General features: G+C 63.4%; 4 protein-coding genes across 4 annotated transcripts; all 4 read right to left on the bottom strand.

Moving 5' to 3' along the window:
* Positions 1-91: 91 nt before the first annotated feature.
* Positions 92-7,448, bottom strand: LOC129736075 (maestro heat-like repeat-containing protein family member 7). The gene is made up of 17 exons (XM_055710248.1): positions 7,344-7,448; positions 6,657-6,761; positions 6,181-6,364; positions 5,788-5,897; positions 5,375-5,524; positions 5,019-5,173; positions 4,745-4,892; positions 4,428-4,606; positions 4,202-4,339; positions 3,900-4,014; positions 3,509-3,646; positions 2,753-2,929; positions 2,141-2,296; positions 1,563-1,664; positions 1,120-1,222; positions 837-890; positions 92-581 (listed from the first exon to the last, which is right to left on the bottom strand). The coding sequence occupies exons 1-17, from the start codon at positions 7,425-7,427 to the stop codon at positions 508-510; spliced, it is 2,172 nt and encodes a 723-aa protein (XP_055566223.1). The 5' UTR covers positions 7,428-7,448; the 3' UTR covers positions 92-507.
* Positions 7,449-8,304: 856 nt separating this feature from the next.
* Positions 8,305-10,489, bottom strand: LOC129736076 (uncharacterized). Its single transcript, XM_055710249.1, has 4 exons — positions 10,226-10,489; positions 9,778-9,872; positions 9,296-9,381; positions 8,305-8,520 (listed from the first exon to the last, which is right to left on the bottom strand). Exons 2-4 carry the CDS (start codon positions 9,869-9,871, stop codon positions 8,305-8,307), a joined length of 396 nt encoding a protein of 131 aa, XP_055566224.1. The 5' UTR covers position 9,872; positions 10,226-10,489.
* A 2,973-nt stretch (positions 10,490-13,462) lies between these two features.
* Positions 13,463-18,488, bottom strand: LOC129736077 (maestro heat-like repeat-containing protein family member 6). Its single transcript, XM_055710250.1, has 13 exons — positions 18,330-18,488; positions 17,974-18,128; positions 17,700-17,847; positions 17,383-17,561; positions 17,157-17,294; positions 16,855-16,969; positions 16,464-16,601; positions 15,708-15,884; positions 15,096-15,251; positions 14,518-14,619; positions 14,075-14,177; positions 13,792-13,845; positions 13,463-13,536 (listed from the first exon to the last, which is right to left on the bottom strand). The coding sequence occupies exons 1-13, from the start codon at positions 18,486-18,488 to the stop codon at positions 13,463-13,465; spliced, it is 1,698 nt and encodes a 565-aa protein (XP_055566225.1).
* On the bottom strand, positions 18,338-20,403 carry LOC129736026 (uncharacterized). Its single transcript, XM_055709708.1, has 4 exons — positions 20,299-20,403; positions 19,612-19,716; positions 18,743-19,319; positions 18,338-18,479 (listed from the first exon to the last, which is right to left on the bottom strand). Exons 1-3 carry the CDS (start codon positions 20,380-20,382, stop codon positions 18,831-18,833), a joined length of 678 nt encoding a protein of 225 aa, XP_055565683.1. The 5' UTR covers positions 20,383-20,403; the 3' UTR covers positions 18,338-18,479; positions 18,743-18,830.
* Between the last annotated feature and the right edge of the window lie 5,752 nt (positions 20,404-26,155).

Raw genomic sequence — 26,155 nt, forward strand, 5'->3', positions numbered from 1 at the left:
CTGTGCTGCTGGAGCCAGAGCATCGGTGGCTTGGTAGCCCCTGGGCTCGGCCACGTCAGCCCCAGGCAGTGCAGGCTGCTCAGACAGTGGGTGGCAGAAAAAGTCATTTATTCCGGCAGCGTGGCCCTGGAGAGGGGAAGGAAGGCATTGCTTTCAAGTTCTGCTTCGGCTCCACCTTGGGCTTCTCCCCTCTGCTTCACAGCCCAGTGGAGCAGCTGGCACTTTATGGCAAAGGCGAAGCATGAGGGCACGTCTTTGCCCTGGACCACTGGAAAGAGCAGTTGTCCTGCTGCTCTCCAGAGGACGCCAGCTCCTCTGGGGCTGAGGTGTCTTCTTCCCTGTTAGCCTTCAGGAAGAGAAGCCTGCAGAGCATCCTCGGGCTGGGGCTGCTGCTTCGTCTCTGCCTGAGCAGAGCCCTCGCTGGGGGTCGAGTGCCACCTCCCCCATGTCCTTGGCAGCCATAAACGCAGTAGTCATAGGTTAAACCACCCCTTACAGCCTTCGTCATCAAAGGATGTGGAGTGTCTGAGTTGCCAGGGAGGAGACCAGGGGGCTGGTGTCTTTCATTGCGCCTTTAAGGACTGTGGGGACAAAGCAGCAGAGGTGAGGTGACAGCCCTGTGTCCCCTCCAGGCAGGGCACACTGCACCCTGTGATTGCCAGGGCCAGGAGGCAGCCAGGGGACAGGTGGCTCGGCTGGAAGCTGCTTCTCAGGAATAGCCCCCTGCAGAAACACCCCGTCCCCCCTAGGCACGCTGGGAGCAGATCCCCCCTTGCCCAGGTTGCGGGGGGGAGCTCCGTGCTAGCTCCTTCCTCCTCCCCACTGCCCTCGCTCACCATGTCGGATGTACTCCAGGTACCACTGCTCACGCACGCACCGCCCAACGAGCCCTGGAGCAACACAGTGTATCAAGGATGCTGCTGCCGCTCAGAGACCCTTGCAGCCAGCCCACCTGGCTGCACGGTCCCCCCGGGAGGGCTGACCCCGGAGTGCAGCATCAGGGAGGGGATGGATGAGCCTCCTGCCAGCCCCACCTGTGCAGGCAGGGGCAGGAGGGGGTGAAGGGGTGCCCCATAGGTCCTGTGCTGGGACACAGGGACCCTGGGAGTCATGGCTCACCGATGAACCTGACAGCCTCCCATCGCAGGGGCTCCTGCGAGCTGTGCAGGTAATGCAGGCTCCGGCGCAGGTAGGCCATGGCCCTGCTCCCCTTCTTGGCCAGCTGGAGAGAGGAGAAGGGTGCAGGGTCGGCGCAGAGCTGCCCCCGCGTTTGGCCATCCCTCCACCCAGGGCCATCCCCCTTCCCCCCAGCAGGACATCCCCAGCTCCCCACTGTGTGGCACCGGGGTTCAGAGGGAGCATCAGGCTCCCAGGGATGCAGGGGTGCCATCCTAGTGGCAGGGTCCCCTTGGGGACCCCAGGGGCAAAGGCAATGCGGAGCAGAGCCTGCTCCAGGAGGGTGTGTGCAGCCAAGGGGGCACAGCCTTCCACCCCCACCCCCCGCAGGGCACAGGGCAGGGCTTGCCCGGGGAAGATCCCAGGGGTGTTGGGGCTCTGCTTACCAGGCACTCGCTGATCCTCCATGCCTGCCCGGTCTCAGCCATGTGCACCAGCTGCCTCCACTTCAGGAACAGGCCAGCACTGCGGAGGGCTTCCTGGGAGGCCTGGTGAGCAACAGAGATGCCACCACCACCATCGAGGGCGCAGGACCCTGTGTCCTCCCTCTTGGCGGGGCTCAGAACCTCTTCTACCCCATGCCAGGAAGTCGCTCCAGCTGGGAATTGGTGCTGTCACCATGTTCAGCACCCCGGGGAAGAGAAGGACAATCACCCTCTCTGACTGGAAGGCCGTCAGGGCTTCAGTGCTTTGGCCCTGGGGGCCCCAGGCTGTTGTGGAGCTGTAGCTCAGTCTCTGGGGCTGCAGGACCCATGCCAGGGGCTGTGCGGAGGGAGCTGGGTGGGAAAGGGACCCACCTCCCCGTCCACCTGGGCAGCAGCAGGAGAAGGGCAGCAGTGGGCAGGGAGGGGGGCTCTGCCTGGCCCTAGGGACTCAGCAAGCTAGACCTCCCAGTGGCACACATTTGAAGGGTCCAGTGTCAGCATTGCCGGGCCCAAAGGACCGGTCAGGCTAAGAATCCCACCTTGGCCACACTTTTGTTCTGATCGTGCAGGTGCAAGAGCAGTGGCAGCAGGCTGCTCCACACCTTCTTCTTCATCTTCTTCTTTTCAGCGCCCACCACGAGCCACATCAAGCTTTGGAAGAGGTGGATGGATTGCTCCCGCACAGTGTCCAAATGCTGGGGAAGGAGGGGAGGAGGACCTCAGCCCCAAGCGCAAGCCCATGGCAAGCGAGGGGCTGACGTGGAGGTGAACTTCCCCCAGATGGCTGCAGGCAGCCCTGCTCCATAAGGGAGTGCATGAGCCGTGGCATGCAGAATGTCTGTGCAGAGGGGCTGGGGGCCGGAGAGGGAGACCCTGTGGAGGACTGGGGGATGCTGCCAGGGCAGGGTGCACATTGGTGTTGTTCAGCACACCGGCTGCTGTCCTGCCACCCCCGTCCACCCTGCGGCAAGGAGGCCGAGCCAGGGTGAGTCCACGCTGGGGGTTTGGGGTGCAGCACGGAGTCACCGAGGGCAGCGACAGTGCCTGGGGGCTGCAGGGCAAAGCATCCTCCTGCAGAGCATGGGGGCTGCGGTGGGAGACGCGAGCGAGGTGCTGAATGAGGGGAGCATGGGGCTCTCCGCCAGCCTTACATTGTCAAAGAGTGGCTGGAGCTTGTCAGCCAGCGCCGGGGCAATGAGGCTGGGCAACTTCCCCGCCGGAAGCTGGAGCATGTTGTCAAGCACGGAGAGGGCCACGGCGCTGCCGTCGCTGTCATCAGCCTGCAGCCGCTCCATGACGTACGGCAGCAGGGCAAGGGTTTTCCATACCTGTGTGAGACACGCCACCTCATTTTTGTAAAGCGGCAAGTGACCGCAGGGCTGAAAACCCTCCCTGTGAGCACTGGCCTCCCCGCTGGCTTCTCAGCAGGCAGCATGGGTTAGGAGGGCAAGCGCCTGGCAGACAGGGCTCCCTGGCACGGCCATGGGAAGAGCAGGGTGCGCAGGGGGAGGACAGACAGCTCTGGCTCCTTGCCAGACCCTCGGCTGCCCCCTTTTGCAGCAGACCCCCTGAGCAGCCTGGTGGGTGACCAGCGCTGCTTGGAAAGCTGCGCGAGCCGCCAGCAGGCCCTGCGTTTCATCCCGGGGCTCATCACCCCACGGCCACGCTCTGCAGACCCCACACTCGGGCACGTGGCTCTGCTGCCATCATCCCTGCTGGGACGTGCTGTTCCCCTCGGCACTGCTGCCTCTCCCCTTGCCATGGGGCAGTGGGCCAGGGACGCAGGAGAGCTGGCTGCAGCTGGCTCAGCTCCCCATGCCCAGAAAAGCCCACGCCGCCACGTTACCTACCACCCACAGCTCTGCCATGGGCTGTTGTCCTGGCTGCCCCAGCTGCCCCCTACTCACTGTGTCAGGCCTCTCGGTGAGCCTGAGGATGGCCCTGAGCACCAGGGTGGGCATCCCCAGGCACTGGCTCTGCAGATACGTGGGGAAGATTGCCAGGGCACAGTCCAGCTCTTCACTGAGGCCAATGCAGCCCACCATCTGAAACACACGCAACGGGAGCTGGAGAGGTGCAGCGCTGGCTCCAGCCGTCAGCTCAGGCAGGGCAAGGCCAAGCCTGAATGGAGGCAGCAGGGACTGCGGAGAGCCCCCGTGCCCCACACCACACTGGTTGCTCGCCTTGCTCCTCCGTGGTACCAGCCAGAGCCCACCTGCTGCCCCAGCTGCCGCTGCAGCAGCGGGCATGGGAGAACTGAGCATCGGAGGGAGCTTGGAGCAGTGCCATCAGGCTCACCTCAACAAAGAAGACCATGGCGACCATCTCCCAGGAGGGGTTCTCCACATAGAGGAGCTCTGCCAGATGGCGGAAGATGGTGGAGCGCAGGGGTCTTGGGGTCTTCATCATCTCCCTGGAAGGGGGAAGGAAGCACTGTCAGGCCTGAGCCAGGCGGGCACATCTCTGGGGTTCGCACCAGTGTGGTCATCACTGGACTGCAGCACTTTCTGCAAGCAGTGGGGACCCCCTGCCATCAGCCCCAAGGGAGGGGGTGGGGTGGGGTGCACAGTCCCCCAGGAGTGTGGAGAAGGGGCTCTCACCTGGCCACGATGCGCACTCCCATGAGGTGGGTCTGGGCACTGAGCAGCATGTCCCAGCCACCCTGCGCCTCGATGGCCAGCATGTGGCTCTCAAGGCCCATCCTGCAGAGCAGCACCGTCATGGCCCGCACCACAGACCTGCACAAGGAGAAATGCTCAGCTCCCACCGGGACCCCTGGCTTGGCTCCGGGTGGCTGGCAGGGACGAGCGGACAGGGATGGCGCACCTGATAGGAGCAATCAGACCCTGTTGGTGGCCCTTCCAGAAGATTTGCACCTCCTTTGGCGCCAGCTCTGTGGTGAATGACACTTGGAAAAGCAGTGCCAGGAAAAGCCGGGGGAAAATGGCTTCCGCGTCCCGTGGGCAGCTGGACTGCAGGAGGATCTTGCTTATGGTCCTGGCTGCCTGCAGAAGACACCAGACACGGACATCTCCCTGACCCCTGGGGAGGCCAAGGCTTGGGGCGGGCATGGAAGGGAAGGGGTGGCCCCAGAGAGCTGAGAGCAGCCCCGGAGGTCAGTGAGGCCTCATCCAGCAACTCACAGCCAGGGAGAGGATGCGCGGGTTGTCCTTGGTAGAGGCGGAGGTCTTGTGCAGCGACTGGTTCATCATCACGTTGATGAGCTCCTGCAGCACCTTCTTCGCAGCCTGGGGCTCAAAGAGCATCACCGTCCACATGGTCACGGCGACACTGTGGAGAACCAGGGCTCTGTCAGTGGGGACACCCAGGAGTAAGGCCGGCCTGAAGTCCCTTGGGAGGGTCTTGGGGCCCCTCTGCCAGTGTGAGAGCAGCCCTAAAGTCTGGTGAGCCCCTTACTAGGTGCATGTTGGGGAGCACTGCAGCAGGCCGGCCACCACCTCGCTGGGGTGTTTGTCTGCCAGCACGCGCAGGGCCCTGTCCAGGCTGTTGACGGCTACCAGCATCCTGATGGAGGGCAGGTTTGTGTAGATGGCGTGCACGATCTTCAAGACCTGGAGAGGAGACACAGGAGGGAGTGGGGATGTCAGTCGGGTGAGCGCGGCTGTTTCCCCAGCTCCCACTGGGAGCTGCTTCTGTTCCCGTTGTGGTATGCCAGCTGGAGATGGTGTCAGCGCTGGCCAGGTGCAGAGCCGGGGGAGGAACGGTGCCCCGGGGGGCTGGAGCATCAGCTGTGCCACCCCTGGGCGACTCACCTGCCCCGGCTGGAAGGCAGGGCCCAGCACAAGGACATCCACCATGTGGGCAGCCACGCGGATGCTGTAGGTGCCTGGGTCTCTCATGTTCTTGATGGCTAGGAGGATGATGTCTGCCCGGTCAGAGGGACGGAGGTATTTCGTGAACTTCTGCGGCATGAAGGAGAGGAAGGGAGATTTGTCACCTAGAGCATCCCCCAGAGCATCTTGGCTGTGCAGGGAGTGGGACGCAGAGCCAGGCTGCACTGGGCAGATGGACGGTGGGGGTCAGGGTGCCATGGGGAACCAGAGCTCACTGGAGGCCTTTGCCTCGCCCCTGCTCAGGATCGGCACAAGCCCCCGCTATCGCCATGCATCAGGTGTCCCTTCGCTCATGCTGATCCCGCCAGCCAGGAGCTGAAGGCCCTTCTTACCGAGAAGATTTCTCTGGCACTGCTGGTTTGCAAAAGCTGCTGGGGCTGCCTCGCTTGCCAGACCTCCTGGTGCTCCAGCTGCCCTCTGTCATGCGGCCAGCGCTGCCTGCCTGGGGAGGAGAAAACCCGGGGTGCTGAGAGAGAGGGTGCAGAGCTGGAGGTGCAGTCTGAGTGCTGGGCAGAAAAGGCACTGGCAAAGGACTGGGACGCCCTGACAGGTCTGTGGAACAGATACGCAGGGAGGGTCCAGGGCTATTGTGAGCAGGGCTGAGAGGAAATGGCTCTTCAGACTGCAGGCAGGCAGGCAGGTTGTATGCGGCTTTCTCTGGCCAAGGAGGGTGGCCACTGGCTGCCCATGCTGGGGGGGACCAAGCCCGACACGTCCTCTCTTACTTCTCTGCTGCAGGATGAAGGTGTGCAGGTGATGGAGAGCGACTGCAGCCTCGTGGCGGGTCCTCTCATGCTTGCAGGTGCAGCAGAGAATGAGGTGCCCCACCAGCAGCCCCAGTATGGCAAACTGATGACTCTTGGAGCACTGGTGTCTGAGGACTATAGTTTGTGCAAAGCAGGAGCAGACCTGGGGGAAGAGAGGCAGTGCAGGCACAAGGTGAGGCCGGTCACAAGGTGAGCCCCAGCTGCTCCCAGAGCAGCCGGGCACCAGGCCGGAGCAGGGAAGCCAAGTTCCTGCCTGTGCCTGCGGCAGCCCTGCCCGGCCCTGCCCTGGGAGAGAGCGTGGACAGGGCAGGGACAGGGCAAAGACTCCTGCTCCCAGCCTCCTGCTGACTGGGTGCCCAACTTCCCCAGGAGGTGCCAGGGCTCCGGGCTGCAGGGACAGGGCAGTGGGACTGCCCAGACCAGGAGCTCGGTACCTGTGGCATGGAGCAGGTGGTGGTGAAGTGGATCAGCGTGGCAATCCGCGCCATGGCCCTCTCCTGCACTGCTTCCCTCTGGGACTTGGTGAAGGGCAGCAGGACCTGGGAGGAGAAAAGCTGCTGGTGTGCCAGGGAGGTGGCATGGCGCAGCACGGCAGAGGCAGGCTTGCTCCGGGGCAATGCCTGGGATGGGGCATGTGTCCTTCTTGCCTCTCGCAGCAACCTGCTGCGGCCAGGCAGGTCGCCGCATCCCACTCCTGCTGCTGCCTCTGCTGCCTTCCACTCCTTCCCCCTCAAACAACGTCCCTCCACCCCCCACCCAGGGACCCCAAGGCTCTGTGGTGACCAGCTCCCTGGGGAAGGGTGGTGGGGGCTCTGGGATATGTGCCGTGGTAAAGCTGGAGGGGGAAAGCCCCAGGGCTGGGCTCCCCTTGCCAAGCCAGACAGGCAGGTCTGTCTGGGCGGGAGTGTTGGGCAGGATGGGCAGCAAGCACAGCTGCAGAGGTGGGGTGAGCTGTGGCAGGAGAAGGGGCTCTGGCAGCAGCCAGGAGGCAAGGGGCTAGTGGGAGGGGCATGGCGGGGAAGGAGGGGCATTGCCTGCCCCACTCCTTGCACCAGGCGCTGGGTGGGTCACCGCTGGAGCCGGGGGTCACTGCCCATAGGGACCCTGTGCCAAGGCCAGACCTGCAAGATGTTCTGCAGCTCCAGGATGCCAAGCGTGCCAGCACTGCATACCAGCACCTGCAGCATGCTGTCCATCACGGCCATGGTCTGCGAGGGAGACAGAGTCTTGGGGGCAGCCCTGGAAGCCAGGGAGGGACGGCCATGGCCCTGCGGTGCCCAGGAAGGGACCCTGGGGCAGGGGATCTCCCCGTGGTTCACCCTGTGGCATACCTTGGAGTAGAGGGAAACCTCGGGGTCCTGGGTGTCCTCCTGTGGGTGCTGGTAGAAGATGCTGCAGAAGCAGGCTTGGAGGAGGCTGCTTGTCTTCTCCTCCAGAAGCAGTCCCACTCTGCTGCAGGGACAAAGGGGTGCTCTTGGGGCCCAGCCAGGGAGAGGCAGACTCTGGGGCTGGAGACCTGGCTCGGCTCCCACGCCGCAGGGGTCATGTCAAGCCCCACGCTACTGACACTCAAGTTGAGGGGGAAAACCCTGTACCGCCCCCTGCCCCTCCCTCTCAGACCCAGCACTGGGGATGCCCCCCATATGGGACGAGTGCTGTCGGGGCCACCTGGCACCGAGGAGGCCAAGCTGGGGGCCGGGGCAGGTACCTCATGGAGGTGATGGCCAACATGGCTTGCTGCCGCACCGTGGTGCCCAGGTCGTCAGTGGGCTCCTGTTGCAGCAGCACCTGGGGAGCACAGCAGGGTGAGTCACGTCAGGATGGGGCAGTCTCCTTCACCCAGCAAGAGCCTGCGGGGCTGGCAGAGCCCCGGCTGCCCCCATCCTGGCACCCACTCCCAACCCAGCACTCAGTGGTCCCAGGCCCCGTGGTGGCAAGTTCTGTGCCCATCACGGAGCCACAGGCTGGCCAAGGGACCTGCAAACATCATTGGGTCCAAACCCCAGCTCCAGTCGGGCCACGCCAGTGGCTTTAGAACATCTCCAAGGAGAGAAACCTGGAGCAGCGCTCCTTCGCACCCCCCTACCCGGCCAAGCCCTCTCCTGCCCCCAGGGCTGTGCCACTGCCCACTGCCCCTGGGCCTGCCTCTTGAGGCCTGACTGCTTGTCCCCTCACCTGGATGGCGTCCACCACCTCGCACTGAAAGTCGTTAAGCTCGTCCCACACGCTGGAGTCCATGCTGGCGGTGCCGCAGACGGTGCCGATGGCGGCCAGAAACTTCAGCTTCTGGTCTGCTTGCTGCCAGCCGAGGAGGGGACAGAGGGACAGACAGCGCTGATGTCTAGCTATGCATTCGATCCCCATTATCACATTGTAGTCAACATGAAGTGATTCACTTCTGCTCGGGAAGTTAGGGTCGCCATACGCCTGTAACTTTGTCCTAATGACAAGTGCCCTTGAAGGAGAACTCCAAGCCTGATAAGGGGAACACCTCACCCCAGGAGGTGCCAACAGCCCGTTACTTGCAACAAAGGCAAGAAGCCAGCGGAACGAGACTGTAACTAGGGGCAAGGTAAAGGCAGCGGGGGAGGATCGCAACCACCCACTCCATTCAGGACTAAAGGACTCACCCTCACCCCTCCCTCAGACATGCAGTAAATGAAAAACACACTGTAACTTGAAATCAAAGCGAGAGATATATAGACCAACGGAAAGGACCGTGCGTACTAATTACCAATAGCATCTTTTAGGTAGAGTTTGGAAAATACGTATGTATAACTAGACTGCTTAACAAGAATGTTAATCTTGTTCTTCTGAGCTTTGGGCTTGCTTCGTGGAGCATCATCACCTAAGCCCCAGCTTTGCGCGAATCTGTAATAAAGAAATGCCTGGACTCTGTGCGTCGGCTGGCTCTTGCCCAACGGGCGAAGGCGCACACTTTTTGGATAACAGTGTCAGCGGGGAGAGATAGCTGGGAGGGGGCATAGTCCCCGGCACCTTGTGAGCAGGGCATGTGGGCAGAAAGACTGGCCGGGAGGTAGGGGCACAGCCTCGTAGAAGTGGCCACGCATACCTTTGGTCTGATCCTGAGGAAGCCTCGGATGATGTCCAGGGTATTCTCTTCCTCCATGGGCGCAGCCAAGTCCGAGTGGCAGGAATCTGGCGGGCACAGAGCAGGCAGGGCTGGGGTCAGGCCGTGGGGAAAGCGTGAGCCCTCCGCCCAGCTCCTGGGGATGTCCCCAGCCCCAGCTCAAGGCTGGGACACTGGTGTCCCCTGCGCGCCCCAGGGGTGAGGGTGCGATGCTGGAGGGCAGCACCAGAAGGGGGGCCCGGTGTGCCTGGGTGAAGGATGCACTGGTACCAGGGGCAGGGAGGGTCCCTGCCGCAGGGATGCTGTGGCAGGGCCGGGTCTTTGGCTGCTGCCCCATGGGAGCTTGGCTGCCAGCCTGGCCGGGGGCTGCGAGTCTGGGGCAGGGCAGGGCAGGGTGAGCAGCGTGGGCAGCCCCCTGCCCACGATGCCCTCACACTCACACGCATGCAGCAGCGGGAACTTACAATTGTTGGGCTTCAGCCGCGAGCTGGGAGCTGGGGCAGCTCTGTCCTTCTCCTGCCAGGACTGCCTGGGGTGGCTGGCGGGTATCCCCGACATCCTGCGGCAGGGAGAGAGGAAAGGGGTGAAGGGAAGCCTGCCCCACCCGGGGCTGCCCTGCCAGGGGCGGTGGGGCAGAAGTAGCTCTGTTCAGGGGGCTCCTTGCCACCAGCCTGCCCCAGCACCTTCCTCCCAGACACTGTGGGGGCAGCACTGGGTGACACGGCACGTCACAAAGTGCCCCACTGTGACCCTTCCTGATGCCCCAGGGCCCCACTGACCGCTCCTTGCCCCAGGGGGTTGGGACTGACTCCCTCTTCCTTCTTCTCCCTCTGTGGGGCTGGGGTTCATCTAGACTGGGGGCATGCCACTTGTCGTAGGGACCCCTCTGTCACCTCGCTCCTGGGGCTGCACCCGCTTGTGGCCAGGCTGAGCTGGGGCTCAGCCCCCACACCGTCAGGCACGCCGAGGCTCTTCTCTCTTCCACCTGGGGCTCGGGACAAGGCCTGCGCGGCTCCCCTTGCTCCAAGGCTGGTGGGCACACAGGGACGACAGACGCCCTCCCGTGCGCTCAGCCGCAGCCGCACAGACTGGCACTGGTGGGGTCACTGGGGTTACCCCGGTCACTGTTGCCATGGTGCAGGGCACTGTTCCATCATCCCTTGGCTGGAAGCCGGGCGGGGGCGGGGGGAGTCCCCCTGCTCCTCACCCCAGCCCCACTGGGCCCAGCCCAGGCCTGCTGGGCCAACCTGGCGAGGCGAGCTTTAAAGCGAAGGATGCAGGGGGAGGGCTGCAGTGCGGCAATGCTCGTGCCATCACCTGCGCCTGGGGCCTAGGCCAGGCCAAGCAGAGCAGCGATATGTGTTCCTTAGCTGCCTCCCGAGATGAGTCCCAGAAGGCCAACCGCCTCCAGGCCGTGCATGGCGGCGGTGGATCCTCTTGCACCCCTCCCGGGAAACCTGTGTGCTCGATCGCCTCTCTGCAGTGCCCATACACCCACACACGCGGCACAGGGAATCACCAGGAAGAATGAAAGATCTGTGTGCGGTCGCAGGGCCATGATCTCATTGCAGTTACGGAGACATGGCGGGATAGCCTCCACGGCTGGGATGCTGTCGTGGGTGGCTGTGTACTTTTTAGAAAAGAGGCCAGCAGGGAGAGGTGGTGGAGTTGCTCTTTGTGTGAGGGAGCAACGGGAAGGTCTCGAGCTCTCCCTTGGGGTGGGTGCAGGACGAGTCAAGAGGTTACGGGTAAAGATGAAGGGGCCCGCCAACACGCGGGATGCCGTTGTAGGTGTTTGCTACGGGCCACCTGATGAGGGAGGGGAAGCCAGTGAGGCCTTCTACAGACAATGGCAGGCAGCCTCACGATGCCAGGCCCTGGTTCTCACGGGGGACTTCAGCCTCTCTGATACCTGCTGGAAAGACAACCCAGCTAGGCTCACACAGTCCAGGAGGTTCCTGCAGAGCACCGACGGTAACTTTTTGACGCAGGTGGTGGAGGAGCCAACGAGGCAAGGTGTGCTCTTAGAGCCTGTCTTCGCAAGCAGAGGGCTGGTTGGGGATGTGAAAGTTGAAGGCAGCCTTGGCCGCAATGACCATGAGATGGCGGAGTTCAGGGTCCTGTGCTGAGGAAGCGAGCCGACAAGTAGGATTGCCGCCCTGGCCTTCAGGAGAGCTAACGCTGGCTTCTTCAAGGACCTCCTTGGAGGAATGCCATGGGTGAGGGCTCCAGAAGGTACTCCCCAGTTCAAGAGAGACAAGGAAGTACTGGAGAGGGGCCAGCAGAGGGCTACAAAGATGGTGAGGGGACTGGAGCATCTCCCTTAGGAGGACAGGCTGAGGGGGCTGGGCCTGTTCAGCCTGCAGGAGAGAAGACTCAGGGGGGATCTGTCACATCCCAGCTATGAGGAGGGAGAGAGCGACTCAGACTCGCAAATGCCCTTGGTGTGGGTTGCGCTGAGGTAACACCCAAGGTCCGTACCTAAACATCAACTTTAATGGAACAAACACCCAGTAAACATTGACCCTTTCACAATTATATCCAACCAAGCTATGTGGCTTTAGGAGAAGCTGGGGTAGGCCTTGTATTACTTTAGGAGAAAAAGCTGAGGCGGCAGGGGCGCGCCATCGGGCAAGACAGCTAGAGAGAGAGGGAGATCACCACTCCTGGATCCAGCGCCGGAGCTGCCAGCAGGGCTGTTGGACAAAGAGTCCCAGAGGCTTCTACGTGTGCCTAGTTGGGAGCCCCAGTCCCTGGGCTCCTGGAGCCTTCTCTCGCCCCAGCTGCAGGAGTGGCTGAGGCCAGGCGGCCAGGGGAAGGGCCACCAGCCCCCGTGCCTGTCACTGCCTCCGGCACCTTCCCTCAGGGCGCTGCCTGGGCTCTGGGCACCGCACCTGGGCCTCGGCCCGACGGGATCTTATCAACGGGACAAGGGGCAACGGGCACAAACGGCCACACAGGGAGCTCCTTCCCTTCCGAGCAGGAGGAGATGGGCTTTGCTGTGGGGGTGTCACGGCCTGGGGTGGGCTGCCCCGGGGCTGGGCAGTCTCTGGAGGCTCTCAAACCCCGCCTGGCCGTGACCCTGAGCGGCCGGCTCCTGGGGGAGCTGCTTTCGCAGGGCCTTGGGCTGGATGGCCTCCAGAGGTCCCTGCCAGCCCGGACCAGTCTGATTCTGCCGCTCTGTGCGGAGGCGCGGGGCCGGCCCGCGGTGCTGAGGGGCGGTGGGGCCGCAGGGGCAGCGGGGTCGGGAAGGCGGTGGCGTGGGCTCTGAGGGGCCGGTGTGCGGGACAGCCGGGAGCGGGCAGCCCGGCGGGCAGCGGGAGCGCCCTTCGGCCGGCCTCTGTGCCACCACAGGCTCACCGCCCCGGCCATAGGTGGCCAAAGACTGTTGCCGTGCATGCCCGGGGCATCGTGGAGGGGCTGCTGGCTGCCCGCAGGTGGTCTCCCCTTTGGAGACTGGTCAAAGGCTTGGGCTTTGTTTGTTGGGCTTTGTTGATGGCTCAACAGAGGGCTTGGTTTTGCAGTGTGCCCTCTTACTGCTGCTCTCGTGACGTGCTGGGCAGCAGTGGCTGCAGGGCAGGTGGGGACAAGCGGCACGGGCAGGAGGCAGAGCTGCCCATCCTGCTGGGGACATGGAGGGGCCTGTGCTGCTGGAGCCAGAGCATCGGTGGCTTGGTAGCCCCTGGGCTCGGCCACGTCAGCCCCAGGCAGTGCAGGCTGCTCAGACAGTGGGTGGCAGAAAAAGTCATTTATTCCGGCAGCGTGGCCCTGGAGAGGGGAAGGAAGGCATTGCTTTCAAGTTCTGCTTCGGCTCCACCTTGGGCTTCTCCCCTCTGCTTCACAGCCCAGTGGAGCAGCTGGCACTTTATGGCAAAGGCAAAGCATGAGGGCACGTCTTTGCCCTGGACCACTGGAAAGAGCAGTTGTCCTGCTGCTCTCCAGAGGACGCCAGCTCCTCTGGGGCTGAGGTGTCTTCTTCCCTGTTAGCCTTCAGGAAGAGAAGCCTGCAGAGCATCCTCGGGCTGGGGCTGCTGCTTCGTCTCTGCCTGAGCAGAGCCCTCGCTGGGGGTCGAGTGCCACCTCCCCCATGTCCTTGGCAGCCATAAACGCAGTAGTCATAGGTTAAACCACCCCTTACAGCCTTCGTCATCAAAGGATGTGGAGTGTCTGAGTTGCCAGGGAGGAGACCAGGGGGCTGGTGTCTTTCATTGCGCCTTTAAGGACTGTGGGGACAAAGCAGCAGAGGTGAGGTGACAGCCCTGTGTCCCCTCCAGGCAGGGCACACTGCACCCTGTGATTGCCAGGGCCAGGAGGCAGCCAGGGGACAGGTGGCTCGGCTGGAAGCTGCTTCTCAGGAATAGCCCCCTGCAGAAACACCCCGTCCCCCCTAGGCACGCTGGGAGCAGATCCCCCCTTGCCCAGGTTGCGGGGGGGAGCTCCGTGCTAGCTCCTTCCTCCTCCCCACTGCCCTCGCTCACCATGTTGGATGTACTCCAGGTACCACTGCTCACGCACGCACCGCCCAACGAGCCCTGGAGCAACACAGTGTATCAAGGATGCTGCTGCCGCTCAGAGACCCTTGCAGCCAGCCCACCTGGCTGCACGGTCCCCCCGGGAGGGCTGACCCCGGAGTGCAGCATCAGGGAGGGGATGGATGAGCCTCCTGCCAGCCCCACCTGTGCAGGCAGGGGCAGGAGGGGGTGAAGGGGTGCCCCATAGGTCCTGTGCTGGGACACAGGGACCCTGGGAGTCATGGCTCACCGATGAACCTGACAGCCTCCCATCGCAGGGGCTCCTGCGAGCTGTGCAGGTAATGCAGGCTCCGGCGCAGGTAGGCCATGGCCCTGCTCCCCTTCTTGGCCAGCTGGAGAGAGGAGAAGGGTGCAGGGTCGGCGCAGAGCTGCCCCCGCGTTTGGCCATCCCTCCACCCAGGGCCATCCCCCTTCCCCCCAGCAGGACATCCCCAGCTCCCCACTGTGTGGCACCGGGGTTCAGAGGGAGCATCAGGCTCCCAGGGATGCAGGGGTGCCATCCTAGTGGCAGGGTCCCCTTGGGGACCCCAGGGGCAAAGGCAATGCGGAGCAGAGCCTGCTCCAGGAGGGTGTGTGCAGCCAAGGGGGCACAGCCTTCCACCCCCACCCCCCGCAGGGCACAGGGCAGGGCTTGCCCGGGGAAGATCCCAGGGGTGTTGGGGCTCTGCTTACCAGGCACTCGCTGATCCTCCATGCCTGCCCGGTCTCAGCCATGTGCACCAGCTGCCTCCACTTCAGGAACAGGCCAGCACTGCGGAGGGCTTCCTGGGAGGCCTGGTGAGCAACAGAGATGCCACCACCACCATCGAGGGCGCAGGACCCTGTGTCCTCCCTCTTGGCGGGGCTCAGAACCTCTTCTACCCCATGCCAGGAAGTCGCTCCAGCTGGGAATTGGTGCTGTCACCATGTTCAGCACCCCGGGGAAGAGAAGGACAATCACCCTCTCTGACTGGAAGGCTGTCAGGGCTTCAGTGCTTTGGCCCTGGGGGCCCCAGGCTGTTGTGGAGCTGTAGCTCAGTCTCTGGGGCTGCAGGACCCATGCCAGGGGCTGTGCGGAGGGAGCTGGGTGGGAAAGGGACCCACCTCCCCGTCCACCTGGGCAGCAGCAGGAGAAGGGCAGCAGTGGGCAGGGAGGGGGGCTCTGCCTGGCCCTAGGGACTCAGCAAGCTAGACCTCCCAGTGGCACACATTTGAAGGGTCCAGTGTCAGCATTGCCGGGCCCAAAGGACCGGTCAGGCTAAGAATCCCACCTTGGCCACACTTTTGTTCTGATCGTGCAGGTGCAAGAGCAGTGGCAGCAGGCTGCTCCACACCTTCTTCTTCATCTTCTTCTTTTCAGCGCCCACCACGAGCCACATCAAGCTTTGGAAGAGGTGGATGGATTGCTCCCGCACAGTGTCCAAATGCTGGGGAAGGAGGGGAGGAGGACCTCAGCCCCAAGCGCAAGCCCATGGCAAGCGAGGGGCTGACGTGGAGGTGAACTTCCCCCAGATGGCTGCAGGCAGCCCTGCTCCATAAGGGAGTGCATGAGCCGTGGCATGCAGAATGTCTGTGCAGAGGGGCTGGGGGCCGGAGAGGGAGACCCTGTGGAGGACTGGGGGATGCTGCCAGGGCAGGGTACACATTGGTGTTGCTCAGCACACCGGCTGCTGTCCTGCCACCCCCGTCCGCCCTGCGGCAAGGAGGCCGAGCCAGGGTGAGTCCACGCTGGGGGTTTGGGGTGCAGCACGGAGTCACCGAGGGCAGCGACAGTGCCTGGGGGCTGCAGGGCAAAGCATCCTCCTGCAGAGCATGGGGGCTGCGGTGGGAGACGCGAGCGAGGTGCTGAATGAGGGGAGCATGGGGCTCTCCGCCAGCCTTACATTGTCAAAGAGTGGCTGGAGCTTGTCAGCCAGCGCCGGGGCAATGAGGCTGGGCAACTTCCCCGCCGGAAGCTGGAGCATGTTGTCAAGCACGGAGAGGGCCACGGCGCTGCCGTCGCTGTCATCAGCCTGCAGCCGCTCCATGACGTACGGCAGCAGGGCAAGGGTTTTCCATACCTGTGTGAGACACGCCACCTCATTTTTGTAAAGCGGCAAGTGACCGCAGGGCTGAAAACCCTCCCCGTGAGCACTGGCCTCCCCGCTGGCTTCTCAGCAGGCAGCATGGGTTAGGAGGGCAAGCGCCTGGCAGACAGGGCTCCCTGGCACGGCCATGGGAAGAGCAGGGTGCGCAGGGGGAGGACAGACAGCTCTGGCTCCTTGCCAGACCCTCGGCTGCCCCCTTTTGCAGCAGACCCCCTGAGCAGCCTGGTGGGTGACCAGCGCTGCTTGGAAAGCTGCGCGAGCCGCCAGCAGGCCCTGCGTTTCATCCCGGGGCTCATCACCCCACGGCCACGCTCTGCAGACCCCACACTCGGGCACGTGGCTCTGCTGCCATCATCCCTGCTGGGACGTGCTGTTCCCCTCGGCACTGCTGCCTCTCCCCTTGCCATGGGGCAGTGGGCCAGGGACGCAGGAGAGCTGGCTGCAGCTGGCTCAGCTCCCCATGCCCAGAAAAGCCCACGCCGCCACGTTACCTACCACCCACAGCTCTGCCATGGGCTGTTGTCCTGGCTGCCCCAGCTGCCCCCTACTCACTGTGTCAGGCCTCTCGGTGAGCCTGAGGATGGCCCTGAGCACCAGGGTGGGCATCCCCAGGCACTGGCTCTGCAGATACGTGGGGAAGATTGCCAGGGCACAGTCCAGCTCTTCACTGAGGCCAATGCAGCCCACCATCTGAAACACACGCAACGGGAGCTGGAGAGGTGCAGCGCTGGCTCCAGCCGTCAGCTCAGGCAGGGCAAGGCCAAGCCTGAATGGAGGCAGCAGGGACTGCGGAGAGCCCCCGTGCCCCACACCACACTGGTTGCTCGCCTTGCTCCTCCGTGGTACCAGCCAGAGCCCACCTGCTGCCCCAGCTGCCGCTGCAGCAGCGGGCATGGGAGAACTGAGCATCGGAGGGAGCTTGGAGCAGTGCCATCAGGCTCACCTCAACAAAGAAGACCATGGCGACCATCTCCCAGGAGGGGTTCTCCACATAGAGGAGCTCTGCCAGATGGCGGAAGATGGTGGAGCGCAGGGGTCTTGGGGTCTTCATCATCTCCCTGGAAGGGGGAAGGAAGCACTGTCAGGCCTGAGCCAGGCGGGCACATCTCTGGGGTTCGCACCAGTGTGGTCATCACTGGACTGCAGCACTTTCTGCAAGCAGTGGGGACCCCCTGCCATCAGCCCCAAGGGAGGGGGTGGGGTGGGGTGCACAGTCCCCCAGGAGTGTGGAGAAGGGGCTCTCACCTGGCCACGATGCGCACTCCCATGAGGTGGGTCTGGGCACTGAGCAGCATGTCCCAGCCACCCTGCGCCTCGATGGCCAGCATGTGGCTCTCAAGGCCCATCCTGCAGAGCAGCACCGTCATGGCCCGCACCACAGACCTGCACGAGGAGAAATGCTCAGCTCCCACCGGGACCCCTGGCTTGGCTCCAGGTGGCTGGCAGGGACGAGCGGACAGGGATGGCGCACCTGATAGGAGCAATCAGACCCTGTTGGTGGCCCTTCCAGAAGATTTGCACCTCCTTTGGCGCCAGCTCTGTGGTGAATGACACTTGGAAAAGCAGTGCCAGGAAAAGCCGGGGGAAAATGGCTTCCGCGTCCCGTGGGCAGCTGGACTGCAGGAGGATCTTGCTTATGGTCCTGGCTGCCTGCAGAAGACACCAGACACGGACATCTCCCTGACCCCTGGGGAGGCCAAGGCTTGGGGCGGGCATGGAAGGGAAGGGGTGGCCCCAGAGAGCTGAGAGCAGCCCCGGAGGTCAGTGAGGCCTCATCCAGCAACTCACAGCCAGGGAGAGGATGCGCGGGTTGTCCTTGGTAGAGGCGGAGGTCTTGTGCAGCGACTGGTTCATCATCACGTTGATGAGCTCCTGCAGCACCTTCTTCGCAGCCTGGGGCTCAAAGAGCATCACCGTCCACATGGTCACGGCGACACTGTGGAGAACCAGGGCTCTGTCAGTGGGGACACCCAGGAGTAAGGCCGGCCTGAAGTCCCTTGGGAGGGTCTTGGGGCCCCTCTGCCAGTGTGAGAGCAGCCCTAAAGTCTGGTGAGCCCCTTACTAGGTGCATGTTGGGGAGCACTGCAGCAGGCCGGCCACCACCTCGCTGGGGTGTTTGTCTGCCAGCACGCGCAGGGCCCTGTCCAGGCTGTTGACGGCTACCAGCATCCTGATGGAGGGCAGGTTTGTGTAGATGGCGTGCACGATCTTCAAGACCTGGAGAGGAGACACAGGAGGGAGTGGGGATGTCAGTCGGGTGAGCGCGGCTGTTTCCCCAGCTCCCACTGGGAGCTGCTTCTGTTCCCGTTGTGGTATGCCAGCTGGAGATGGTGTCAGCGCTGGCCAGGTGCAGAGCCGGGGGAGGAACAGTGCCCCGGGGGGCTGGAGCATCAGCTGTGCCACCCCTGGGCGACTCACCTGCCCCGGCTGGAAGGCAGGGCCCAGCACAAGGACATCCACCATGTGGGCAGCCACGCGGATGCTGTAGGTGCCTGGGTCTCTCATGTTCTTGATGGCTAGGAGGATGATGTCTGCCCGGTCAGAGGGACGGAGGTATTTCGTGAACTTCTGCGGCATGAAGGAGAGGAAGGGAGATTTGTCACCTAGAGCATCCCCCAGAGCATCTTGGCTGTGCAGGGAGTGGGACGCAGAGCCAGGCTGCACTGGGCAGATGGACGGTGGGGGTCAGGGTGCCATGGGGAACCAGAGCTCACTGGAGGCCTTTGCCTCGCCCCTGCTCAGGATCGGCACAAGCCCCCGCTATCGCCATGCATCAGGTGTCCCTTCGCTCATGCTGATCCCACCAGCCAGGAGCTGAAGGCCCTTCTTACCAAGAAGATTTCTCTGGCACTGCTGGTTTGCAAAAGCTGCTGGGGCTGCCTCGCTTGCCAGACCTCCTGGTGCTCCAGCTGCCCTCTGTCACGCGGCCAGCGCTGCCTGCCTGGGGAGGAGAAAACCCGGGGTGCTGAGAGAGAGGGTGCAGAGCTGGAGGTGCAGTCTGAGTGCTGGGCAGAAAAGGCACTGGCAAAGGACTGGGACGCCCTGACAGGTCTGTGGAGCAGATACGCAGGGAGGGTCCAGGGCTATTGTGAGCAGGGCTGAGAGGAAATGGCTCTTCAGACTGCAGGCAGGCAGGCAGGTTGTATGCGGCTTTCTCTGGCCAAGGAGGGTGGCCACTGGCTGCCCATGCTGGGGGGGACCAAGCCCGACACGGCCTCTCTTACTTCTCTGCTGCAGGATGAAGGTGTGCAGGTGATGGAGAGCGACTGCAGCCTCGTGGCGGGTCCTCTCATGCTTGCAGGTGCAGCAGAGAATGAGGTGCCCCACCAGCAGCCCCAGTATGGCAAACTGATGACTCTTGGAGCACTGGTGTCTGAGGACTATAGTTTGTGCAAAGCAGGAGCAGACCTGGGGGAAGAGAGGCAGTGCAGGCACAAGGTGAGGCCGGTCACAAGGTGAGCCCCAGCTGCTCCCAGAGCAGCCGGGCACCAGGCCGGAGCAGGGAAGCCAAGTTCCTGCCTGTGCCTGCGGCAGCCCTGCCCGGCCCTGCCCTGGGAGAGAGCGTGGACAGGGCAGGGACAGGGCAAAGACTCCTGCTCCCAGCCTCCTGCTGACTGGGTGCCCAACTTCCCCAGGAGGTGCCAGGGCTCCGGGCTGCAGGGACAGGGCAGTGGGACTGCCCAGACCAGGAGCTCGGTACCTGTGGCATGGAGCAGGTGGTGGTGAAGTGGATCAGCGTGGCAATCCGCGCCATGGCCCTCTCCTGCACTGCTTCCCTCTGGGACTTGGTGAAGGGCAGCAGGACCTGGGAGGAGAAAAGCTGCTGGTGTGCCAGGGAGGTGGCATGGCGCAGCACGGCAGAGGCAGGCTTGCTCCGGGGCAATGCCTGGGATGGGGCATGTGTCCTTCTTGCCTCTCGCAGCAACCTGCTGCGGCCAGGCAGGTCGCCGCATCCCACTCCTGCTGCTGCCTCTGCTGCCTTCCACTCCTTCCCCCTCAAACAACGTCCCTCCACCCCCCACCCAGGGACCCCAAGGCTCTGTGGTGACCAGCTCCCTGGGGAAGGGTGGTGGGGGCTCTGGGATATGTGCCGTGGTAAAGCTGGAGGGGGAAAGCCCCAGGGCTGGGCTCCCCTTGCCAAGCCAGACAGGCAGGTCTGTCTGGGCGGGAGTGTTGGGCAGGATGGGCAGCAAGCACGGCTGCAGAGGTGGGGTGAGCTGTGGCAGGAGAAGGGGCTCTGGCAGCAGCCAGGAGGCAAGGGGCTAGTGGGAGGGGCATGGCGGGGAAGGAGGGGCATTGCCTGCCCCATTCCTTGCACCAGGCGCTGGGTGGGTCACCGCTGGAGCCGGGGGTCACTGCCCACAGGGACCCTGTGCCAAGGCCAGACCTGCAAGATGTTCTGCAGCTCCAGGATGCCAAGCGTGCCAGCACTGCATACCAGCACCTGCAGCATGCTGTCCATCACGGCCATGGTCTGCGAGGGAGACAGAGTCTTGGGGGCAGCCCTGGAAGCCAGGGAGGGACGGCCATGGCCCTGCGGTGCCCAGGAAGGGACCCTGGGGCAGGGGATCTCCCCGTGGTTCACCCTGTGGCATACCTTGGAGTAGAGGGAAACCTCGGGGTCCTGGGTGTCCTCCTGTGGGTGCTGGTAGAAGATGCTGCAGAAGCAGGCTTGGAGGAGGCTGCTTGTCTTCTCCTCCAGAAGCAGTCCCACTCTGCTGCAGGGACAAAGGGGTGCTCTTGGGGCCCAGCCAGGGAGAGGCAGACTCTGGGGCTGGAGACCTGGCTCGGCTCCCACGCCGCAGGGGTCATGTCAAGCCCCACGCTACTGACACTCAAGTTGAGGGGGAAAACCCTGTACCGCCCCCTGCCCCTCCCTCTCAGACCCAGCACTGGGGATGCCCCCCATATGGGACGAGTGCTGTCGGGGCCACCTGGCACCGAGGAGGCCAAGCTGGGTGCCGGGGCAGGTACCTCATGGAGGTGATGGCCAACATGGCTTGCTGCCGCACCGTGGTGCCCAGGTCGTCAGTGGGCTCCTGTTGCAGCAGCACCTGGGGAGCACAGCAGGGTGAGTCACGTCAGGATGGGGCAGTCTCCTTCACCCAGCAAGAGCCTGCGGGGCTGGCAGAGCCCCGGCTGCCCCCATCCTGGCACCCACTCCCAACCCAGCACTCAGTGGTCCCAGGCCCCGTGGTGGCAAGTTCTGTGCCCATCACGGAGCCACAGGCTGGCCAAGGGACCTGCAAACATCATTGGGTCCAAACCCCAGCTCCAGTCGGGCCACGCCAGTGGCTTTAGAACATCTCCAAGGAGAGAAACCTGGAGCAGCGCTCCTTCGCACCCCCCTACCCGGCCAAGCCCTCTCCTGCCCCCAGGGCTGTGCCACTGCCCACTGCCCCTGGGCCTGCCTCTTGAGGCCTGACTGCTTGTCCCCTCACCTGGATGGTGTCCACCACCTCGCACTGAAAGTCGTTAAGCTCGTCCCACACGCTGGAGTCCATGCTGGCGGTGCCGCAGACGGTGCCGATGGCGGCCAGAAACTTCAGCTTCTGGTCTGCTTGCTGCCAGCCGAGGAGGGGACAGAGGGACAGACAGCGCTGATGTCTAGCTATGCATTCGATCCCCATTATCACATTGTAGTCAACATGAAGTGATTCACTTCTGCTCGGGAAGTTAGGGTCGCCATACGTCTGTAACTTTGTCCTAATGACAAGTGCCCTTGAAGGAGAACTCCAAGCCTGATAAGGGGAACACCTCACCCCAGGAGGTGCCAACAGCCCGTTACTTGCAACAAAGGCAAGAAGCCAGCGGAACGAGACTGTAACTAGGGGCAAGGTAAAGGCAGCGGGGGAGGATCGCAACCACCCACTCCGTTCAGGACTAAAGGACTCACCCTCACCCCTCCCTCAGACATGCAGTAAATGAAAAACACACTGTAACTTGAAATCAAAGCGAGAGATATATAGACCAACGGAAAGGACCGTGCGTACTAATTACCAATAGCATCTTTTAGGTAGAGTTTGGAAAATACGTATGTATAACTAGACTGCTTAACAAGAATGTTAATCTTGTTCTTCTGAGCTTTGGGCTTGCTTCGTGGAGCATCATCACCTAAGCCCCAGCTTTGCGCGAATCTGTAATAAAGAAATGCCTGGACTCTGTGCGTCGGCTGGCTCTTGCCCAACGGGCGAAGGCGCACACTTTTTGGATAACAGTGTCAGCGGGGAGAGATAGCTGGGAGGGGGCATAGTCCCCGGCACCTTGTGAGCAGGGCATGTGGGCAGAAAGACTGGCCGGGAGGTAGGGGCACAGCCTCGTAGAAGTGGCCACGCATACCTTTGGTCTGATCCTGAGGAAGCCTCGGATGATGTCCAGGGTATTCTCTTCCTCCATGGGCGCAGCCAAGTCCGAGTGGCAGGAATCTGGCGGGCACAGAGCAGGCAGGGCTGGGGTCAGGCCGTGGGGAAAGCGTGAGCCCTCCGCCCAGCTCCTGGGGATGTCCCCAGCCCCAGCTCAAGGCTGGGACACTGGTGTCCCCTGCGCGCCCCAGGGGTGAGGGTGCGATGCTGGAGGGCAGCACCAGAAGGGGGGCCCGGTGTGCCTGGGTGAAGGATGCACTGGTACCAGGGGCAGGGAGGGTCCCTGCCGCAGGGATGCTGTGGCAGGGCCGGGTCTTTGGCTGCTGCCCCATGGGAGCTTGGCTGCCAGCCTGGCCGGGGGCTGCGAGTCTGGGGCAGGGCAGGGCAGGGTGAGCAGCGTGGGCAGCCCCCTGCCCACGATGCCCTCACACTCACACGCATGCAGCAGCGGGAACTTACAATTGTTGGGCTTCAGCCGCGAGCTGGGAGCTGGGGCAGCTCTGTCCTTCTCCTGCCAGGACTGCCTGGGGTGGCTGGCGGGTATCCCCGACATCCTGCGGCAGGGAGAGAGGAAAGGGGTGAAGGGAAGCCTGCACCACCCGGGGCTGCCCTGCCAGGGGCGGTGGGGCAGAAGTAGCTCTGTTCAGGGGGCTCCTTGCCACCAGCCTGCCCCAGCACCTTCCTCCCAGACACTGTGGGGGCAGCACTGGGTGACACGTCACGTCACAAAGTGCCCCACTGTGACCCTTCCTGATGCCCCAGGGCCCCACTGACCGCTCCTTGCCCCAGGGGGTTGGGACTGACTCCCTCTTCCTTCTTCTCCCTCTGTGGGGCTGGGGTTCATCTAGACTGGGGGCATGCCACTTGTCGTAGGGACCCCTCTGTCACCTCGCTCCTGGGGCTGCACCCGCTTGTGGCCAGGCTGAGCTGGGGCTCAGCCCCCACACCGTCAGGCACGCCGAGGCTCTTCTCTCTTCCACCTGGGGCTCGGGACAAGGCCTGCGCGGCTCCCCTTGCTCCAAGGCTGGTGGGCACACAGGGACGACAGACGCCCTCCCGTGCGCTCAGCCGCAGCCGCACAGACTGGCACTGGTGGGGTCACTGGGGTTACCCCGGTCACTGTTGCCATGGTGCAGGGCACTGTTCCATCATCCCTTGGCTGGAAGCCGGGCGGGGGCGGGGGGAGTCCCCCTGCTCCTCACCCCAGCCCCACTGGGCCCAGCCCAGGCCTGCTGGGCCAACCTGGCGAGGCGAGCTTTAAAGCGAAGGATGCAGGGGGAGGGCTGCAGTGCGGCAATGCTCGTGCCATCACCTGCGCCTGGGGCCTAGGCCAGGCCAAGCAGAGCAGCGATGTGTGTTCCTTAGCTGCCTCCCGAGATGAGTCCCAGAAGGCCAACCGCCTCCAGGCTGTGTATGGCGGCGGTGGATCCTCTTGCACCCCTCCCGGGAAACCTGTGTGCTCGATCGCCTCTCTGCAGTGCCCATACACCCACACACGCGGCACAGGGAATCACCAGGAAGAATGAAAGATCTGTGTGCGGTCGCAGGGCCATGATCTCATTGCGGTTACGGAGACATGGCGGGATAGCCTCCACGGCTGGGATGCTGTCGTGGGTGGCTGTGTACTTTTTAGAAAAGAGGCCAGCAGGGAGAGGTGGTGGAGTTGCTCTTTGTGTGAGGGAGCAACGGGAAGGTCTCGAGCTCTCCCTTGGGGTGGGTGCAGGACGAGTCAAGAGGTTACGGGTAAAGATGAAGGGGCCCGCCAACACGCGGGATGCCGTTGTAGGTGTTTGCTACGGGCCACCTGATGAGGGAGGGGAAGCCAGTGAGGCCTTCTACAGACAATGGCAGGCAGCCTCACGATGCCAGGCCCTGGTTCTCACGGGGGACTTCAGCCTCTCTGATACCTGCTGGAAAGACAACCCAGCTAGGCTCACACAGTCCAGGAGGTTCCTGCAGAGCACCGACGGTAACTTTTTGACGCAGGTGGTGGAGGAGCCAACGAGGCAAGGTGTGCTCTTAGAGCCTGTCTTCGCAAGCAGAGGGCTGGTTGGGGATGTGAAAGTTGAAGGCAGCCTTGGCCGCAATGACCATGAGATGGCGGAGTTCAGGGTCCTGTGCTGAGGAAGCGAGCCGACAAGTAGGATTGCCGCCCTGGCCTTCAGGAGAGCTAACGCTGGCTTCTTCAAGGACCTCCTTGGAGGAATGCCATGGGTGAGGGCTCCAGAAGGTACTCCCCAGTTCAAGAGAGACAAGGAAGTACTGGAGAGGGGCCAGCAGAGGGCTACAAAGATGGTGAGGGGACTGGAGCATCTCCCTTAGGAGGACAGGCTGAGGGGGCTGGGCCTGTTCAGCCTGCAGGAGAGAAGACTCAGGGGGGATCTGTCACATCCCAGCTATGAGGAGGGAGAGAGCGACTCAGACTCGCAAATGCCCTTGGTGTGGGTTGCGCTGAGGTAACACCCAAGGTCCGTACCTAAACATCAACTTTAATGGAACAAACACCCAGTAAACATTGACCCTTTCACAATTATATCCAACCAAGCTATGTGGCTTTAGGAGAAGCTGGGGTAGGCCTTGTATTACTTTAGGAGAAAAAGCTGAGGCGGCAGGGGCGCGCCATCGGGCAAGACAGCTAGAGAGAGAGGGAGATCACCACTCCTGGATCCAGCGCCGGAGCTGCCAGCAGGGCTGTTGGACAAAGAGTCCCAGAGGCTTCTACGTGTGCCTAGTTGGGAGCCCCAGTCCCTGGGCTCCTGGAGCCTTCTCTCGCCCCAGCTGCAGGAGTGGCTGAGGCCAGGCGGCCAGGGGAAGGGCCACCAGCCCCCGTGCCTGTCACTGCCTCCGGCACCTTCCCTCAGGGCGCTGCCTGGGCTCTGGGCACCGCACCTGGGCCTCGGCCCGACGGGATCTTATCAACGGGACAAGGGGCAACGGGCACAAACAGCCACACAGGGAGCTCCTTCCCTTCCGAGCAGGAGGAGATGGGCTTTGCTGTGGGGGTGTCACGGCCTGGGGTGGGCTGCCCCGGGGCTGGGCAGTCTCTGGAGGCTCTCAAACCCCGCCTGGCCGTGACCCTGAGCGGCCGGCTCCTGGGGGAGCTGCTTTCGCAGGGCCTTGGGCTGGATGGCCTCCAGAGGTCCCTGCCAGCCCGGACCAGTCTGATTCTGCCGCTCTGTGCGGAGGCGCGGGGCCGACCCGCGGTGCTGAGGGGTGGTGGGGCCGCAGGGGCAGCGGGGTCGGGAAGGCGGTGGCGTGGGCTCTGAGGGGCCGGTGTGCGGGACAGCCGGGAGCGGGCAGCCCGGCGGGCAGCGGGAGCGCCCTTCGGCCGGCCTCTGTGCCGCCACAGGCTCACCGCCCCGGCCATAGGTGGCCAAAGACTGTTGCCGTGCATGCCCGGGGCATCGTGGAGGGGCTGCTGGCTGCCCGCAGGTGGTCTCCCCTTTGGAGACTGGTCAAAGGCTTGGGCTTTGTTTGTTGGGCTTTGTTGATGGCTCAACAGAGGGCTTGGTTTTGCAGTGTGCCCTCTTACTGCTGCTCTCGTGACGCGCTGGGCAGCAGTGGCTGCAGGGCAGGTGGGGACAAGCGGCACGGGCAGGAGGCAGAGCTGCCCATCCTGCTGGGGACATGGAGGGGCCTGTGCTGCTGGAGCCAGAGCATCGGCGGCTTGGTAACCCCTGGGCTCGGCCACGTCAGCCCCAGGCAGTGCAGGTGAGGGTACAGTCCTGCGTCCTTCCTCAGGGGCAGAAGAAGTTATTTAGTTTTCCTGAGGCAGGTACTCCCCCAGAGGGATGGCAGCCCACAGGGGAGCCTGCACTGGGGTGGGCAAGATGAGTGAGTAGTTAGGAGTGGCAGGAGGAGGCCAGAGGCTCTCACCCTGCG

Source organism: Falco cherrug, chromosome 4 (genome assembly GCF_023634085.1).
Source record: "Falco cherrug isolate bFalChe1 chromosome 4, bFalChe1.pri, whole genome shotgun sequence".
Classification (NCBI taxonomy): domain Eukaryota; kingdom Metazoa; phylum Chordata; class Aves; order Falconiformes; family Falconidae; genus Falco; species Falco cherrug.

What these genes read in the sequence shown, in the direction of transcription:
- LOC129736075 (XM_055710248.1), bottom strand. Translation starts at nt 7,427, where the DNA reads ATGGCCGTGATGGACAGCATGCTGCAGGTGCTGGTATGCAGTGCTGGC. An exon ending in GGAGGCTGTCAGGTTCATCG is followed by an intron (nt 891 to 1,119) that starts GTGAGCCATGAC and finishes GTGTTGCTCCAG; the next exon opens with GGCTCGTTGGGCGGTGCGTG. An exon ending in CCTGGAGTACATCCGACATG is followed by an intron (nt 582 to 836) that starts GTGAGCGAGGGC and finishes TTGTCCCCACAG; the next exon opens with TCCTTAAAGGCGCAATGAAA.
- LOC129736076 (XM_055710249.1), bottom strand. Translation starts at nt 9,871, where the DNA reads ATGTCGGGGATACCCGCCAGCCACCCCAGGCAGTCCTGGCAGGAGAAG. An exon ending in GCGGCTGAAGCCCAACAATT is followed by an intron (nt 9,382 to 9,777) that starts GTAAGTTCCCGC and finishes TGTGCCCGCCAG; the next exon opens with ATTCCTGCCACTCGGACTTG. An exon ending in TCCTCAGGATCAGACCAAAG is followed by an intron (nt 8,521 to 9,295) that starts GTATGCGTGGCC and finishes CTCGGCTGGCAG; the next exon opens with CAAGCAGACCAGAAGCTGAA.
- LOC129736077 (XM_055710250.1), bottom strand. Translation starts at nt 18,488, where the DNA reads ATGCCGCAGAAGTTCACGAAATACCTCCGTCCCTCTGACCGGGCAGAC. An exon ending in TCCAGCCACTCTTTGACAAT is followed by an intron (nt 15,252 to 15,707) that starts GTAAGGCTGGCG and finishes CTCCTTCCCCAG; the next exon opens with CATTTGGACACTGTGCGGGA. An exon ending in GGAGGCTGTCAGGTTCATCG is followed by an intron (nt 13,846 to 14,074) that starts GTGAGCCATGAC and finishes GTGTTGCTCCAG; the next exon opens with GGCTCGTTGGGCGGTGCGTG.
- LOC129736026 (XM_055709708.1), bottom strand. Translation starts at nt 20,382, where the DNA reads ATGGCCGTGATGGACAGCATGCTGCAGGTGCTGGTATGCAGTGCTGGC. An exon ending in AGCTGCAGAACATCTTGCAG is followed by an intron (nt 19,717 to 20,298) that starts GTCTGGCCTTGG and finishes TTCTCCTCCCAG; the next exon opens with GTCCTGCTGCCCTTCACCAA. An exon ending in CCACCTGCTCCATGCCACAG is followed by an intron (nt 19,320 to 19,611) that starts GTACCGAGCTCC and finishes CTCTTCCCCCAG; the next exon opens with GTCTGCTCCTGCTTTGCACA.